Here is a 13,198-nt window from a genome sequence, read left to right as displayed (position 1 = left end):
GTTAATCATAAACGAGGCAGAGGTTCTAACGCTAAAAAAGTACATTTAATATTATTGTAAGCCGCCTGTACTGTAATTAGAGAACAACTAAATTTAAATAGGCATTCAACCAAAATATGTTTTTCAGGTGCTTCATTATCAAGGTTGTGCCAAACATGTCTAATGAAATGTAATCATAAAGACTGTACTGCTAAAGGTTGAGCTGGACAAATCCAATTCTATGACGGTTTATTACCTATTTATCTTGGTGGGGGGGGAATGGACCTCCTCTCCTCCAGGTTCCGTCAGTTCAGTATGTCTCCTGCCATACGCCAGTGGATTTACAGCTTCCTGACGGACAGGAGACAGCAAGTGAGGCTGTTGGGAAGCCACCTCATCCACTCGTACCATCAGCACCGGGGCCCCCCAAGGATGTGTCCTCTCTCCGCTGCTCTTCTCTCTCTACACAAACGACTGCACCACAACACACCCATCTGTCAAACTCCTGAAGTTTGCAGACGACACCACAGTCATCGGTCTCGTCAACAACGACATATAGGCCAACGACGAGTTTGCATTTGGACGGTAAGTGGAGCAAACACGCTCAAGACTGTAGCGATGATTGTGGACTTCAGTAAACATCCTTCGCCACAGTTGCCGTCACTTGGACTCACCCCACCCTGGTCACCACCTTTTGCAGCTCCAACCCTCAGGTAGGTGCTATCAAAAACAATGCACACTAAGAAAATCAACAGACATTCCAATAGCTTCTTACCCCTTGTTATGAAAACTTATTCACTGCCAGCCTTCCCAGTTAACATGGATATTTGACTTCTAAAGCCGTCAATGGCGCTGAATGTGCATTGCGCAAGACTCTCCACCAGTGGCAGTGAATGTGTTAACACATTCACTTACCTGTTTAATTTTATAGTGACACTTTGCCAATTTTGCACAAATGCACATGTAAAACATTGCATTATATGATTAACTACCAAGATGGCGCCTACCAGTGTGGTCGCCTCGGTAAAGCGCTCTCTAGTATTGTCTTTGTTTTTCGTCCGTCTTTGGAGACCTTACACGACTCACTTACACAAGGGGAGACCTGCTAACCATCAAGGAGTCTACTCTGGACTTTCTGTCACCAACTTTCGAATATCCGCTCAGTTTTTTCCCCGAGTTACTCACCGGAGCGGCACCGCGGTTTTCGGCGCATGGAGACGGAAGCGGCGCCACAGAGGGAAGCGAGCCGGCATTCAGGTGAAACTCCGCAAGAGAGGACACAGATTGGCGTTCCCGTCGATCCACCTCGCGAATGTACGTTCCCTACCCAACAAAATGGACGAGCTTCATCTTCTGTTAAAGACCAGTAAAGACTTCGGACGTTCCGCGGCCATGTGCTTCACGGAGACCTGGCTTTGCGACGCTGTACCCGATGGCGGCGTCATGCTTCCCGGCTTCCACATTCATCGAGCGGACCGCGACTTGGAATCATCGGGGAAAACAAAGGGCGGCGGGATATGCCTCTATATCAACGAAAAATGGTGTACGGACGTCACGGTGCTCAGCACACACTGCAGCCCGCATTTGGAGTCGCTATTCTTAAACTGTAAACCATTCTACTCGCCACGTGAGTTCGCATCATTCATACTGGCTGGAGTCTATATAACGCTTCAAGCTAACACGAACGCCGCATTGCTAACGCTTGCCGATCAAGTCAACGAAATTGAAAAAAAAACACCCCGACTCACCCCTCATTATTCTCGGGGACTTTAACAAAGCTAAACTCAACCACGAACTCCCTAAATACAAGCAGCACATCGACTGTCCTACCAGGGAAAATAATACTTTAGACCACTGCTACACTACGGTAAAAAACGCATACCGTGCTATACCTCGTGCAGCCCTGGGCTCGTCTGATCACTGCTTAATTCACTTAATACCGACGTACAGGCAAGAACTTAAATGTGCGAAGCCTACAGTGAAAACAGTCAAAAAGTGGACAAATGAAGCCAAGATGGAACTTCAAAGCTGTTTAGACTGCACAGACTGTAGTGTCTTTGAAAATTCAGCTGGCAGCCTGGATGAATATACGGACACTGTCACATCCTATATCAGTTTCTGTGAAGAGGTCTGAGTACCAACAAAATCATTTCGCACATTCAACAACAATAAGTCGTGGTTCACTGCTAAACTTAAGCAGCTTCGCCAAGCTAAGGAGGACGCATATCAGAGCGGGGACAGGGCCCTGTATAATCGAGCTAGAAACCAGCTGACCAAAGAAATTAACATTGCAAAGAGGATCTATACAGCAAAGTTGGAAAATAAGTTTAGCGCAAACGACTCTAAATCAGTCTGGCATGCATTCCAATCGCTGACTAATTACAAGCGACGATCCCCCCAAGCTGAGAACAATAGCACACTAGCCAACGACTTGAATACCTTCTACTGCAGATTTGAAAAGGACAGTTTCACACCACACACACACCCGGCCGCACCCGCGACCACAATCACACCTCTGACCTCTGCGTTAACCATCCATGAACAGGATGTGAGACGCATCTTCAAACAACAAAAGATTAACAAAGCGGCAGGCCCGGACCACGTGTCCCCATCCTGCCTCAAAGTCTGCGCGGACCAGCTCGCTCCAGTCTTCACTCAGATGTTCAACAGATCTCTGGAAATGTGCGAAGTTCCATCCTGTTTCAAACGCTCCACCATCATTCCAGTCCCCAAGAAACCTGCAATCTCGGGTCTGAATGACTACAGGCCTGTCGCTTTGACATCTGTGGTCATGAAGTCCTTTGAACGTCTCGTGCTGGACCACCTCAAGAGTGTCACAGGTCCCCTGCTGGACCCCCTGCAGTTTGCCTACCAAGCGAACAGATCTGCAGATGATGCAGTCAACATGGGACTGCACTTCATCCTAGAACACCTCGACAGTGCAGGGACCTACGCGAGGATCCTGTTCGTGGACTTCAGCTCAGCGTTCAACACCATCATCCCTGAACTCCTTTCATCCAAGCTTCTCCAGCTCAGCGTCTCACCTGCCATCTGCCAGTGGATTTACAGCTTTCTGACGGGCAGGACACAGCAGGTCAGGCTGGGGGAGGCCACCTCATCCACACGCAGCATCAGCACTGGGGCGCCCCAAGGTTGTGTCCTCTCTCCGCTGCTCTTCTCTCTCTACACGAACGACTGCACCTCAGCGAACCCGACTGTCAAACTCCTGAAGTTTGCAGATGACACCACTGTCATCGGCCTCATCAAGGACGGTGACTAGTCTGCATATCGACAGGAAGCGGAGCGGCTGGAGCTGTGGTGCGGCCGACACAACCTGGAGCTGAACACGCTCAAGACTGTAGAGATGATCGTGGACTTCAGGAGGCATCCTTCGCCACAGCTGCCCCTCACGTTGTCCAGCTGCCTTGTGTCAACCGTCGAGACCTTCAAGTTCCTGGGAATTACAATCTCCCAGGACCTGAAGTGGGTGACCAACATCAACTCCGTCCTCAAAAAGGCCCAGCAGAGGATGTACTTCCTGCGGCTTCTGAGAAAGCAGGGCCTCCCACCGGAGCTGCTGAGACAGTTCTACACAGCGGTCATCGAATCAGTCCTGTGTTCTTCCATCACAGTCTGGTTTGGTGCTGCTACAAAAAAGGACAAACTCCGACTGCAACGGACAATCAAAACTGCTGAAAGGATTGTCGGTACCCCCCTACCCACCCTTGAGGACTTGCACGCTGCCAGAACTAAGACAAGGGCGTGCAAAATCCTCTCGGACCCTCCTCACCCCGGTCACCAGCTCTTCCAGCTCCTTCCCTCAGGTAGGTGCTACCGATCAATGCAAACTAGAACTAGTAGACATTCCAACAGCTTCTTCCCTCTTGCAATCAACTTCTTAAAGAGCTAACTTATAATTCCATTACAACAAGCTGGCAATTTTTTGACTTGAGTTCGTTGTCACATTTCTGTGGGGCCAATTATGTATTACTCGTGCACTCGCTGTAGTTGTCTCGCCATGCTGCACTATTTGCATATACTGGCCACTCATGCCAGAGTAGCATCTGCTCCGTTTGCACACTGATTGAGGAGTATCTGTAACATTTGCACAACCATTGTCCCAGATTATCGCACTACTTGTCACTTTAAACCGCATACACTCCTTGAAGTGTCAGCGCCCTTTGCACAACGGTCATTGCACCGGACTATTGGGATATTAGTGATTCGAACTGCTCCAAGTGCTAGAGGACTCTGCATCTTTTTGCACAATTGTTTTTTGTCAATGTCTTTATGTCTCCAAAGTGTTCTGTAAATTGACTGTCTGTTGTACTAGAGCGGCTCCAACTACCGGAGACAAATTCCTTGTGTGTTTTGGACATACTTGGCAAATAAAGATGATTCTGATTCTGAAATAAAGATGATTCTGATTAATGGAAATTGTGTTTTGTGTATACTTTGTCAGCTAACTCCTACCTAAATACATAAGGGATTACATGCAGCAAAAATGAGAACTGGTAATGATAATAGTGTGTTTGTATTGAGTGGTAGAAGTTAAGACATGTGCCACATATCCTGGTTCAAGCCATGTACTTACACCATATAACTGGAAGGAAGCATATTGCTCTGTGCATGTAGACCGCACCACTCTGTCTGGAGGAGGGTGGTGGGGGGGGGGGGGATTGTGATGGAGTGGAACAAACCATTTTTGAGGGAATCAGGGGAGCTGTGTTTTTGCTGTAAAATATTACATTTGAACCAAGTACTGTATGGTTTTACACTTTTCTACGTTGTTTAAAAAGGACACACTGTAATGGGCTATAAACGCCTATGAGGAGGCTACTAGAGTGGCTACTAGAGTGGCCCCAACTACCGAAGACAAATTCCTTGTGTGTTTTTAATGTACTTGGCTAAGAAAAATGATTCTGGTAAAACTGTTTGTAGTAACGCTTAATGATTTTGTATATGCACTGTATATATAAAAAAGTATATATATATATATATATATATATATATATATATGTGTGTGTGTGTGTGTGTGTGTGTGTGTGTGTGTGTGTGCGGACTGTTTTATTTTTGCTGTAGAATACAGGAGAGTAGTGAACAAAAAGAGACAGATTCAGGTACAATTTAGGGTAGTATTTATATAGCCAAAAGTCACAGTCATCTGCGCTACCTCATTTTTGCAGGAAGTGGACTTCCTGTGTGACAGTTTCATCAAAGATTCTGCTCGTGCATTGTCACTTGTGCATGCAGGGCCCAGTGGCAGCTCATCAGACAGCAACATGTCAACTCAACGGGAGACCACCAGCTCTGAGGATCATCTACTCAAACCACCTGAACAAGTAAGGACTGTTATATACTTGGGTTGGTCAATAATGCATTAGGCAAAGTCAATGTTTATTCAGTGAACAGGGGCATAGTGATGCCTTTTTATTTCATCAAAGTTCAAAGGCTTTTTTAATCTCATTCATCAACAACAAAAGGTTATTTCTGTACTACAATGCAACACTAGAAAATATATACAAGTACAAAGAGGTGTCTGACCTGTGTGAAAGTGCTGTACAAAGTAAATATACCATTGTAAAAAAAAAGGTTTGACATAATTTGAAATATGAATATCTGGGTTTGTAACTACATATACTATGCCAACAGAATTAAATAAGCTTCTATTTATAATACTATAATTCCTTACAATTTTTAAAAATTCAAATGCAGATGCTTGCAATGGAGTGATGCTATTTTGAGCTGGCGGGACTATGAATCACTATTATTTTAGGATGTGAGCTTGGATCAGATGACACAGAACGGAACCTAAGCAGTTAAAAAAAAACTCTATTTCAATACAAAATAAAATACTAAAAAAGTATGCATTAATTTTCTATACTGCTTGTTCTCATCATCCTATCTCAACTTACTTTGGGTGAGAGGCGGAGTACACCCTGGACTGATGGCCAGACAATTGCAGGCCACATAGAGACAAACTACCATCACACTTACATTCACATTTATTGACAATTTAGAGTCTTAAATTACCCTAACACGCATGTTTTCGGAATGTGGGAGGAAGACAGAAAAAACCCACGCAAGTTTACAACATACAAACTCAACAAGGGAAGAACCTCAGAACTGTGAGGCAGACTTGCTACTGTAACCACAATCCCACTGTGCTGCCCAGAATTTGTATATTTGCTTTTTGTTTTGTTTTTCTAATGTAGAGCCAATTTCCATGTATTTTCCATATGTGACAGCCTAGGCCTCTTACACAACCACGTATATGACAACCAGGCACATCCACAAACATTTTTGGAGGCAGGTGCTCAAGGCAAAAAAAAGGGCACCCATTGCCAAAATTATTCATACAATTAAAAAAAAAAAAAAACAGTACTTTATGTTTGTATGTATTGTATGTATTCATTTCTGTTAACACAGTCAACACAGTCAATAATAAAACTATAAACAAAGGAGGTAAAGGGAAGCTACAGTAGATATCAAATGTTTACACACCCCTCTTCAGATGCCAGGTTTTGTGATCGATTTTGTACAAAAATGAGACCTAGGTAAATTATTCAAAAACCACGATTAGTTAACCTATAACCTGTACAAATCAATTGAAAGAAAAATACAATATTTTAGAGTGGGGAAGTAAAAATAAACAATTGAGATAACGTGGTTGCACAAGTGCACCTTCTTAGACGGGGTGTGTGGCTGTGTTCAGAATTAAGCAAACACATTGAAACTCATGTTAAATGGGAATCAACACATAACTGCCACCATTTAAAATGCCTCTGATTCACCCCAATGGAATCTCAGCTGTTCGGGTAGGCTTTTTCTGACATTTTTGTAGTCACATCTTACATCACAAGCCAAAATCTGCAGCATGAGAGGGGTCTTGTTGTTTAAAAGTATTGGTCAGAGGAAGGGTACAAAAAAAAATTCAAAAGCATCAATGTCATGTATCATATCATATCATTGTGTATAATTCTCTCAAGGACACAAATAAATGCCTGTCATATATATATATATAAAAAACCTATTTTTTTTTAATCTTGACGAATGAAGAAAAATATGGGCTGCAAAATAAAGGGCATGTTTTTCATCCAGGGCAAAGGGGCGGGTGCTTGAACACCACAGGGTGTATGTGTGCACATGCCTGATTTAACAACCATGTATGTATACATGCTGTGCTACTTTCGTGATTTGTTCATTTATACAAAAAAAAACACTTACTTTGGTATGTTTTTTTTTTTTATTGTAAGTGTAGTTTGTAGCGCTGAAGAATGGCACTAACTTGATATGACGAAGGTAACTTTTTCCACTGTTGGGGAATCACAAATGTGTCTCAGACGTATGACACTGACCCTCTCAAGTCCTTGTTAAGTTCGTGGGGGTGTTAAACGTTTGATCTCAGCATCACAAATCTCCACAATAAAGCTTTTTTTTTTTCTGACTGAAAAACTGTGATTGGCTGGCGACCAGTCCAGGGTATAGCCTGCCTCCCGCCCAAAATAAGATCCAGCTCCCCTGCAACCTTAATGAAGATGAGCGGTATAGGAAATGGATGACTGGATGGACTTGAAAAAGTGAGCCATGCCTTTAAGTCACCAAGACTAGACCTGACTAGAGCTTTAACAGGCAAACATAAATGGGACAACATCACACACTGTTTTAACTTTGCACGGAACCCTTTTCTCTCAGTTTTGTGATTAGATTAACACCACTCACGGAGCTGCACTGTTCATACTTCTTTAAATGCTTATTAAGACATTTGACTTAACTTTCTTTCTCTGGGTTGAATATTGTTACCCCGTTGTGGCCTCGCTTTCCATTTCATAATCTGCAATTATAGGAAGTTTGTAACAGATGCTATAATCAAAGGATCAAGGGTCTTCCTTGTTTTTTTGTATATGAACATATTTAAACATGAATGTAATAAGTATGATTTATAAATAAATTATTACTTCCTGCATATGAGTAATGCTATTTATATGAATTTTTCAGACACCTGGTTTACCAAGAGTCAAGCAGGTAAGCTGTGTTACAAAGTATTTGTTGTAATGGCATTGTGCAATTTAGCCAATTTGGCATTGCAGTGCGGTGTCTTATTGTTTTTTCCTTGCTAGTTCTCTCCGGGCCATGTGCGTAAACTGGGGCAGACAAGAAAGATCCGACACAGGAGGGTGAACGCACTTCAATGCTTACATTTTCTATATCTACTATTATCAGCAGCACCTCTGATGTGCTTGTTTCCTTTTAGGATTTTAAAGATGAGGAAAACCCCGACGAGAAAGCATGTCACTTCAAAGAGCTGGAGGTATACCATCACTCACCTAAATGTGCATTGTAATGGTTGGCACTTTACAATAACGTCTTCATTCGCTTCTATTTAAAGCTGAAACCTTTGTATAAGGAGCTGTTGTACACTATTGCACACAAGATGGGAACATCTGCATCAACTGAGGACTTTGCAGATCGCCAACTTCACCAGTACATCAAAGAGGTGATCACCTCCACTTCATATATGGCATTATTACACTACTCCCAAAAACTTGGGGATTTTCGGCTTTCAGTTGAAGTGTCCTGTTGAACCTAAAATGCATGATAACCTTTGCACATGAATCTAATAGAGATACAGAAGAGTCACAGAAGAAAGTGCTTGGAAATGTTTATGGTTTAAATTCCTCTCGAGAATTTGGCCGGTCTGATCCTTGTTAGAGAACAGCAAGTTTTGCACAAAGTACTGAAACACTGAACAGTTGGACACGTGCATCCAAAACTTTAGAGAAGGTCGAATTGAGTTAATTTGTAAAGGTTATAGTGCTTTTCAGGTTCATTCTGAAATTCCACCAGAAATCCAAATATCCCTAACTTTTTGTGAGTAGAGTATGTCGTACGGGGGTGGAAAAAAACAAAAACAAAACAACTTTTCTACCAGGCTCTCACAATGACAGAGTCTGAGCACAACTCTCTGATGGACAAAGTACAAAACGCAGAGGTGAGAAATCCCATAATATCTCAATTATTTGCGAACGATTACATTTTTAGCTATGGTACCATAAAGGAGAACGTCTTGAAGTTCAAGTTTCTAAACAGTTTGAACCTTACAGCCGCCTGTGTACTGCCTGATGGCCACTGTAAAGGAAGCCAAAGGAATCCTGGGAAAAGATGTTAGTGGTGAGTTTGCACAGCATCTTACATTCGTTTGTGGTGGAGAAATTAAAGGCACTTAAGCAAAGGTCAAAGCAAGGACAAACCATTCAGCCATCCGTACGTCACGCTAGTCCTCATTAGGGTCACGGGTGAGCGAGAGCCTACCTCAAATTAATGCATGACACATGTTTGGTGGGATGCCGACTTTTCCTTTAGGAGGGTATTTCAACTTCTGAATGATGTGACTGGCAAGAATTTCATCAATTCTTTGGCAAATAATCGTATTATGTATTATGATGGATTTGGCAAGATAATATCTGGGCTCCCATTAGAAATAGGTGCAGAGACACTCGCTTTCTTAATTATATTTTTCTAAATGTATGACGAACGGAGAGGTCAGATATGACCACTCATTGGATGTATGTTTAGGTAAAATTCAATCCATTAGTATTATAATTAGTAAAATAAATTGAAAAAACATTTATATTTACAAACCGTTTGGTCTGCAACTGATAAAGGACCAGTACTTAAAATACTAAAACATTTCACGGATTCACTAATAACAATTAAAGTGCTCTTGTGTCTCAGTTTTCCCACAGGTTAATTAATGTGTGGTATCACACTGCACAGTGAATTAATGTATAAAAATGTACTTTTAGGAATGTACATAAAGACAATAACGAAAACTTCTTGTTGGCCAGGTTTCAGTGACCCGTATTGCTTGCTGACCATACTGGAGGACGAAGAAGAGAGACGCACACGTCGATCCAGAGCCAAAGCCTCTAAATATGTGGTCAAGGACGCCGTGTCTGATGATGAGATTTATCAGACCGACGTCAAGCAGCAGACGCTCAACCCAATTTGGAACGAAACATTTATACTGTGCGTCTAAATGCATTGCTTATCATGATCAACTTGTTCTTGTGTAATCCTATTTTATCGTTCAGGGAGTTTGACGACATCGTGGGTGCCAGCTTCCACCTTGAGATGTGGTATTGAAAAAAATACATCCCTAGCTCCTCTTTGTCCACTTTAGAAAGTTCAAATCATGCTCATCTCATTGGGATCATTGTTGTGTAGGGATAAAGATGAGGAGGTGTCACTCACTCAGAAACTCGAGGAGTTCACAACCAACTTTTCTAGTTTAAGCAGGTAGGTATGCTACTTGAGTAATCACACCTGAACACTCAATGAAGGGCCAAAACTATTATTTTGCTATTTCAGAATTATTAAGGAGGTCAAAAAGGAGAAAGGGACCGATGACTTTTTGGGGAAAATAGTCATAAAACTGCAGGTAGTTAGTTAATGTTTTCCTTCCCGTTTTTGCAACTACACCGTCTTCTCTCTTCAAAAATACATTTCCATAATCTTATTTCAGGATCTTCACTGCACTGAGGACAACTGGTACATTTTGGAGCCAAGAACGGAGACGTACCCAGACCGTGGCCAGTGTCACCTGAACCTCAAGTTTATGCATAAAACGGTAACAATGCATCTTGGTATAGACTCAGAAAAGAAAAGAAAAAACGTGTTGCGCTGTACCCATTATAATCCCTTTGTGCCCTTGCATTTTGCATTTTACTGCTCAGGAACAATTGTGTACCTTTTTGGTCCTTGGAAGTCAATCTGTTGGAGTTATAATTAGTTCATTAATTGCTCTATAATCATATAAATGTAGATTATGTCCAAATTTCATTTATACCATAAATTAAAGTACATTATTCACATGCATAATTACAAGTCTACAAGTTATTTTAATTGACTTTGGTGCAGGCAGCGTGGGTTCAATTCTCACTCAGTCTGAATGGTTATCTGTAGCTACTGTATCTGTGCCCTGTGACTGACTGGCAACCAAAAAAGATACAGTAAATTCAGTAAAACTTCAGTAACTACATTGCCTCAAAGTAACATTATTAGTTACTGACAGTGATCCTGAGATGATTTTGAGAGACAATATATACTGTGTGACTGGCAGAGAGATGACACACTAAGTCCAGGTCGAAATGCTTACGTCAACTACTGTGGAATCTTGCAACAGTTTGTTCTGTCTTACATTTCCAAGCAAAAGGTAAAGTTCAGTTCTATTTTTAACAACAAATTCTCATACCAGTTCTTACCTATATATGTAGCTACTGTACATCTTTTTGAATTACTCTCAGAGTTCGACTCCATGGAAAGGGGAATTGTGTGGTGAGGCTCAGACTCTCCTGGAGCATTACGCCGCGCAGAATGACCTCTCATCTTTTCTACAAGACCTGGCGTAAGCAACGCTGTAACATTTTGATCGAGCCCGACCGATATGGATTGATTTTTAGGCCGATGCTGCTTCCGATATTTGGCAGAGTAAAATTCCGGTAACCGATGAATTGGCCGATTAATTAAAAAATATATATAATGAATAAAATAACTTATTTTTTGGTCCCTCAATAAAGATATGAATTACAGGCAGAGCATTTGACTGTTTTACAATACATTGTCCTTTAGTATTTGTTGAACTTTACAACAAAGTGACAAATTGGCAAAAAGTGGCTAAAAATCGTCATTTTTTTTTTTACGATTTCTTTATGTTTTCTCTGAATGGTTTCTCATTGTCTCATGTTCTAATGTGGTACTTTGGGGAAAAAAATCAGCAAAAGTTGGATCGATTTTTTGGCCAATTTTTTTTTTTAAGGGCTACTAATATCGGCTGATTAAACTGGCTAGCCGGTCGGGCCCTACATTATAATAAGGATGATTTTCACCCACAACACTACAGAATTACAGACGCATCCATCCATCCATCCATTTTCTTTACCGCTTCTCCTCACTAGGGTCGCGGGCTGCTGGAGCCTATTCCAGCAATCTTTGGGCGGGAGGCGGGGTACACTCTGAACCAGTCGTCAGCCAATCGCAGGGCACTTATAAACAAACAACCATTCGCACTCACATTCACACCTACGGGCAATTTAGAGTCTTCAATCAACCTACCACACATGTTTTTGGGATGTTGGAGGAAACCGGAGTGTCTGGAGAAAACCCACGCAGGCGCGGGGAGAACATGCAAACTCCACACAGGCGGGGCCGGGGATTGAACCCGGGTCCTCAGAACTGTGAGGCAGAAGTGCTAACCAGTCGTCCACCGTGCCAGCAAATTTGTCTTAAAATAACAACACTTAGTCGGCACCGACACACTAAAATGATGAAACGTGTATTTCAAGACAGGATATTGTAGTAACATTTAAAGAGAATCCTACATTTCTCCTTACAGTTACTCTCATTATTTTCGACATTTGGTTAAAGTTGTGTGTCTCCATGACAGTAAGTGGGTGGCTTACAGCAAACTGTGCCAAAGCATAGAGGTGGACTCCTCCTTGCTGTTACAACAGCTCACTTGTGTGGAGTACCACTGGCATCAACATGAGCTGCCACAACAACAGGTAGGAAAAGTGCTAAACAACTGTTCTTGCTCAATAAAAAAAAAAATAATAATAATAATAACATATATTTAGAAAAATATATACAATTAATTTATAATGACTTTATAATATTGAATTGGAAAATAGTTTTACAGCGATAAATAATTGATGTATTATTAACAGAAACAAGAACTTGGTGACTCTCTTCATGGTTTCCTGCATTACGGACTCCATCTCGTGTCAAAATACAGGGACGTCTTCCCTCCAACTCCAAGTGCTACTCCAAAATTACACACGTTGCTCAGGTACAAATTGTGATGAACCTCTTTGCATAATCAGAAATACATGCAATAAATGAAAGTTTGTCATGCCAGAATCTTAGTCCAGATCTGCAAGACGCAGGCGTTTCAGAAAATGAACCCGGCTGATTTTCAAGTGCATGATGAGGTGGCTGATGCAGTACAGGTCTGTACCAAAAAGAATGATGTAATGTACATGTAGAACATCGTTATTATGATTGGACTTTTCTCCCCCCTAACAGACAGGTACACAGGAGTGGTTTACCAACAAAAAAGGTTTGCACCAGCCGATGACCAAGGTGAACACACCACATTGTCTTAGTACGGTATTTGTCATTTAATTGCATTGTATTTTAAACAAGTGTATCCATCCTTGAC

At 41.8% G+C, this 13,198-nt stretch overlaps 1 protein-coding gene across 6 annotated transcripts in view; it reads left to right on the top strand.

Annotated features, from left to right (window-relative positions):
• The first annotated feature begins 253 nt into the window (after positions 1 to 253).
• Positions 254 to 13,198, top strand: part of unc13d (unc-13 homolog D (C. elegans)) — a 22,352-nt gene continuing 9,407 nt past the window's right edge. For 3 of the 6 annotated variants that reach the window (XM_061755691.1, XM_061755692.1, XM_061755689.1), the window contains exons 1-20: positions 255 to 564; positions 634 to 692; positions 5,166 to 5,321; positions 7,978 to 8,004; positions 8,100 to 8,156; positions 8,234 to 8,290; positions 8,369 to 8,476; positions 8,912 to 8,971; positions 9,084 to 9,150; positions 9,828 to 10,008; positions 10,074 to 10,118; positions 10,207 to 10,278; positions 10,351 to 10,420; positions 10,505 to 10,609; positions 11,102 to 11,194; positions 11,286 to 11,386; positions 12,425 to 12,542; positions 12,705 to 12,826; positions 12,896 to 12,986; positions 13,063 to 13,119. In XM_061755691.1, coding sequence (XP_061611675.1) covers positions 5,262 to 5,321; positions 7,978 to 8,004; positions 8,100 to 8,156; positions 8,234 to 8,290; positions 8,369 to 8,476; positions 8,912 to 8,971; positions 9,084 to 9,150; positions 9,828 to 10,008; positions 10,074 to 10,118; positions 10,207 to 10,278; positions 10,351 to 10,420; positions 10,505 to 10,609; positions 11,102 to 11,194; positions 11,286 to 11,386; positions 12,425 to 12,542; positions 12,705 to 12,826; positions 12,896 to 12,986; positions 13,063 to 13,119 — 1,491 coding nt within the window. In that variant the 5' untranslated portion in view covers positions 255 to 564; positions 634 to 692; positions 5,166 to 5,261. Of the gene's footprint in view, positions 565 to 633; positions 693 to 5,165; positions 5,322 to 7,977; positions 8,005 to 8,099; positions 8,157 to 8,233; positions 8,291 to 8,368; positions 8,477 to 8,911; positions 8,972 to 9,083; positions 9,151 to 9,827; positions 10,009 to 10,073; positions 10,119 to 10,206; positions 10,279 to 10,350; positions 10,421 to 10,504; positions 10,610 to 11,101; positions 11,195 to 11,285; positions 11,387 to 12,424; positions 12,543 to 12,704; positions 12,827 to 12,895; positions 12,987 to 13,062; positions 13,120 to 13,198 lie in introns of all 6 variants that reach the window. The other 3 variants (XM_061755694.1, XM_061755693.1, XM_061755688.1) reach the window with 2 other exon arrangements.

Source organism: Phyllopteryx taeniolatus, chromosome 19 (assembly GCF_024500385.1).
Source record: "Phyllopteryx taeniolatus isolate TA_2022b chromosome 19, UOR_Ptae_1.2, whole genome shotgun sequence".
Lineage (NCBI taxonomy): Eukaryota > Metazoa > Chordata > Actinopteri > Syngnathiformes > Syngnathidae > Phyllopteryx > Phyllopteryx taeniolatus.
Note: the sequence above shows the minus strand (reverse complement) of the source record. Positions and strands in the feature narration are given on the sequence as shown.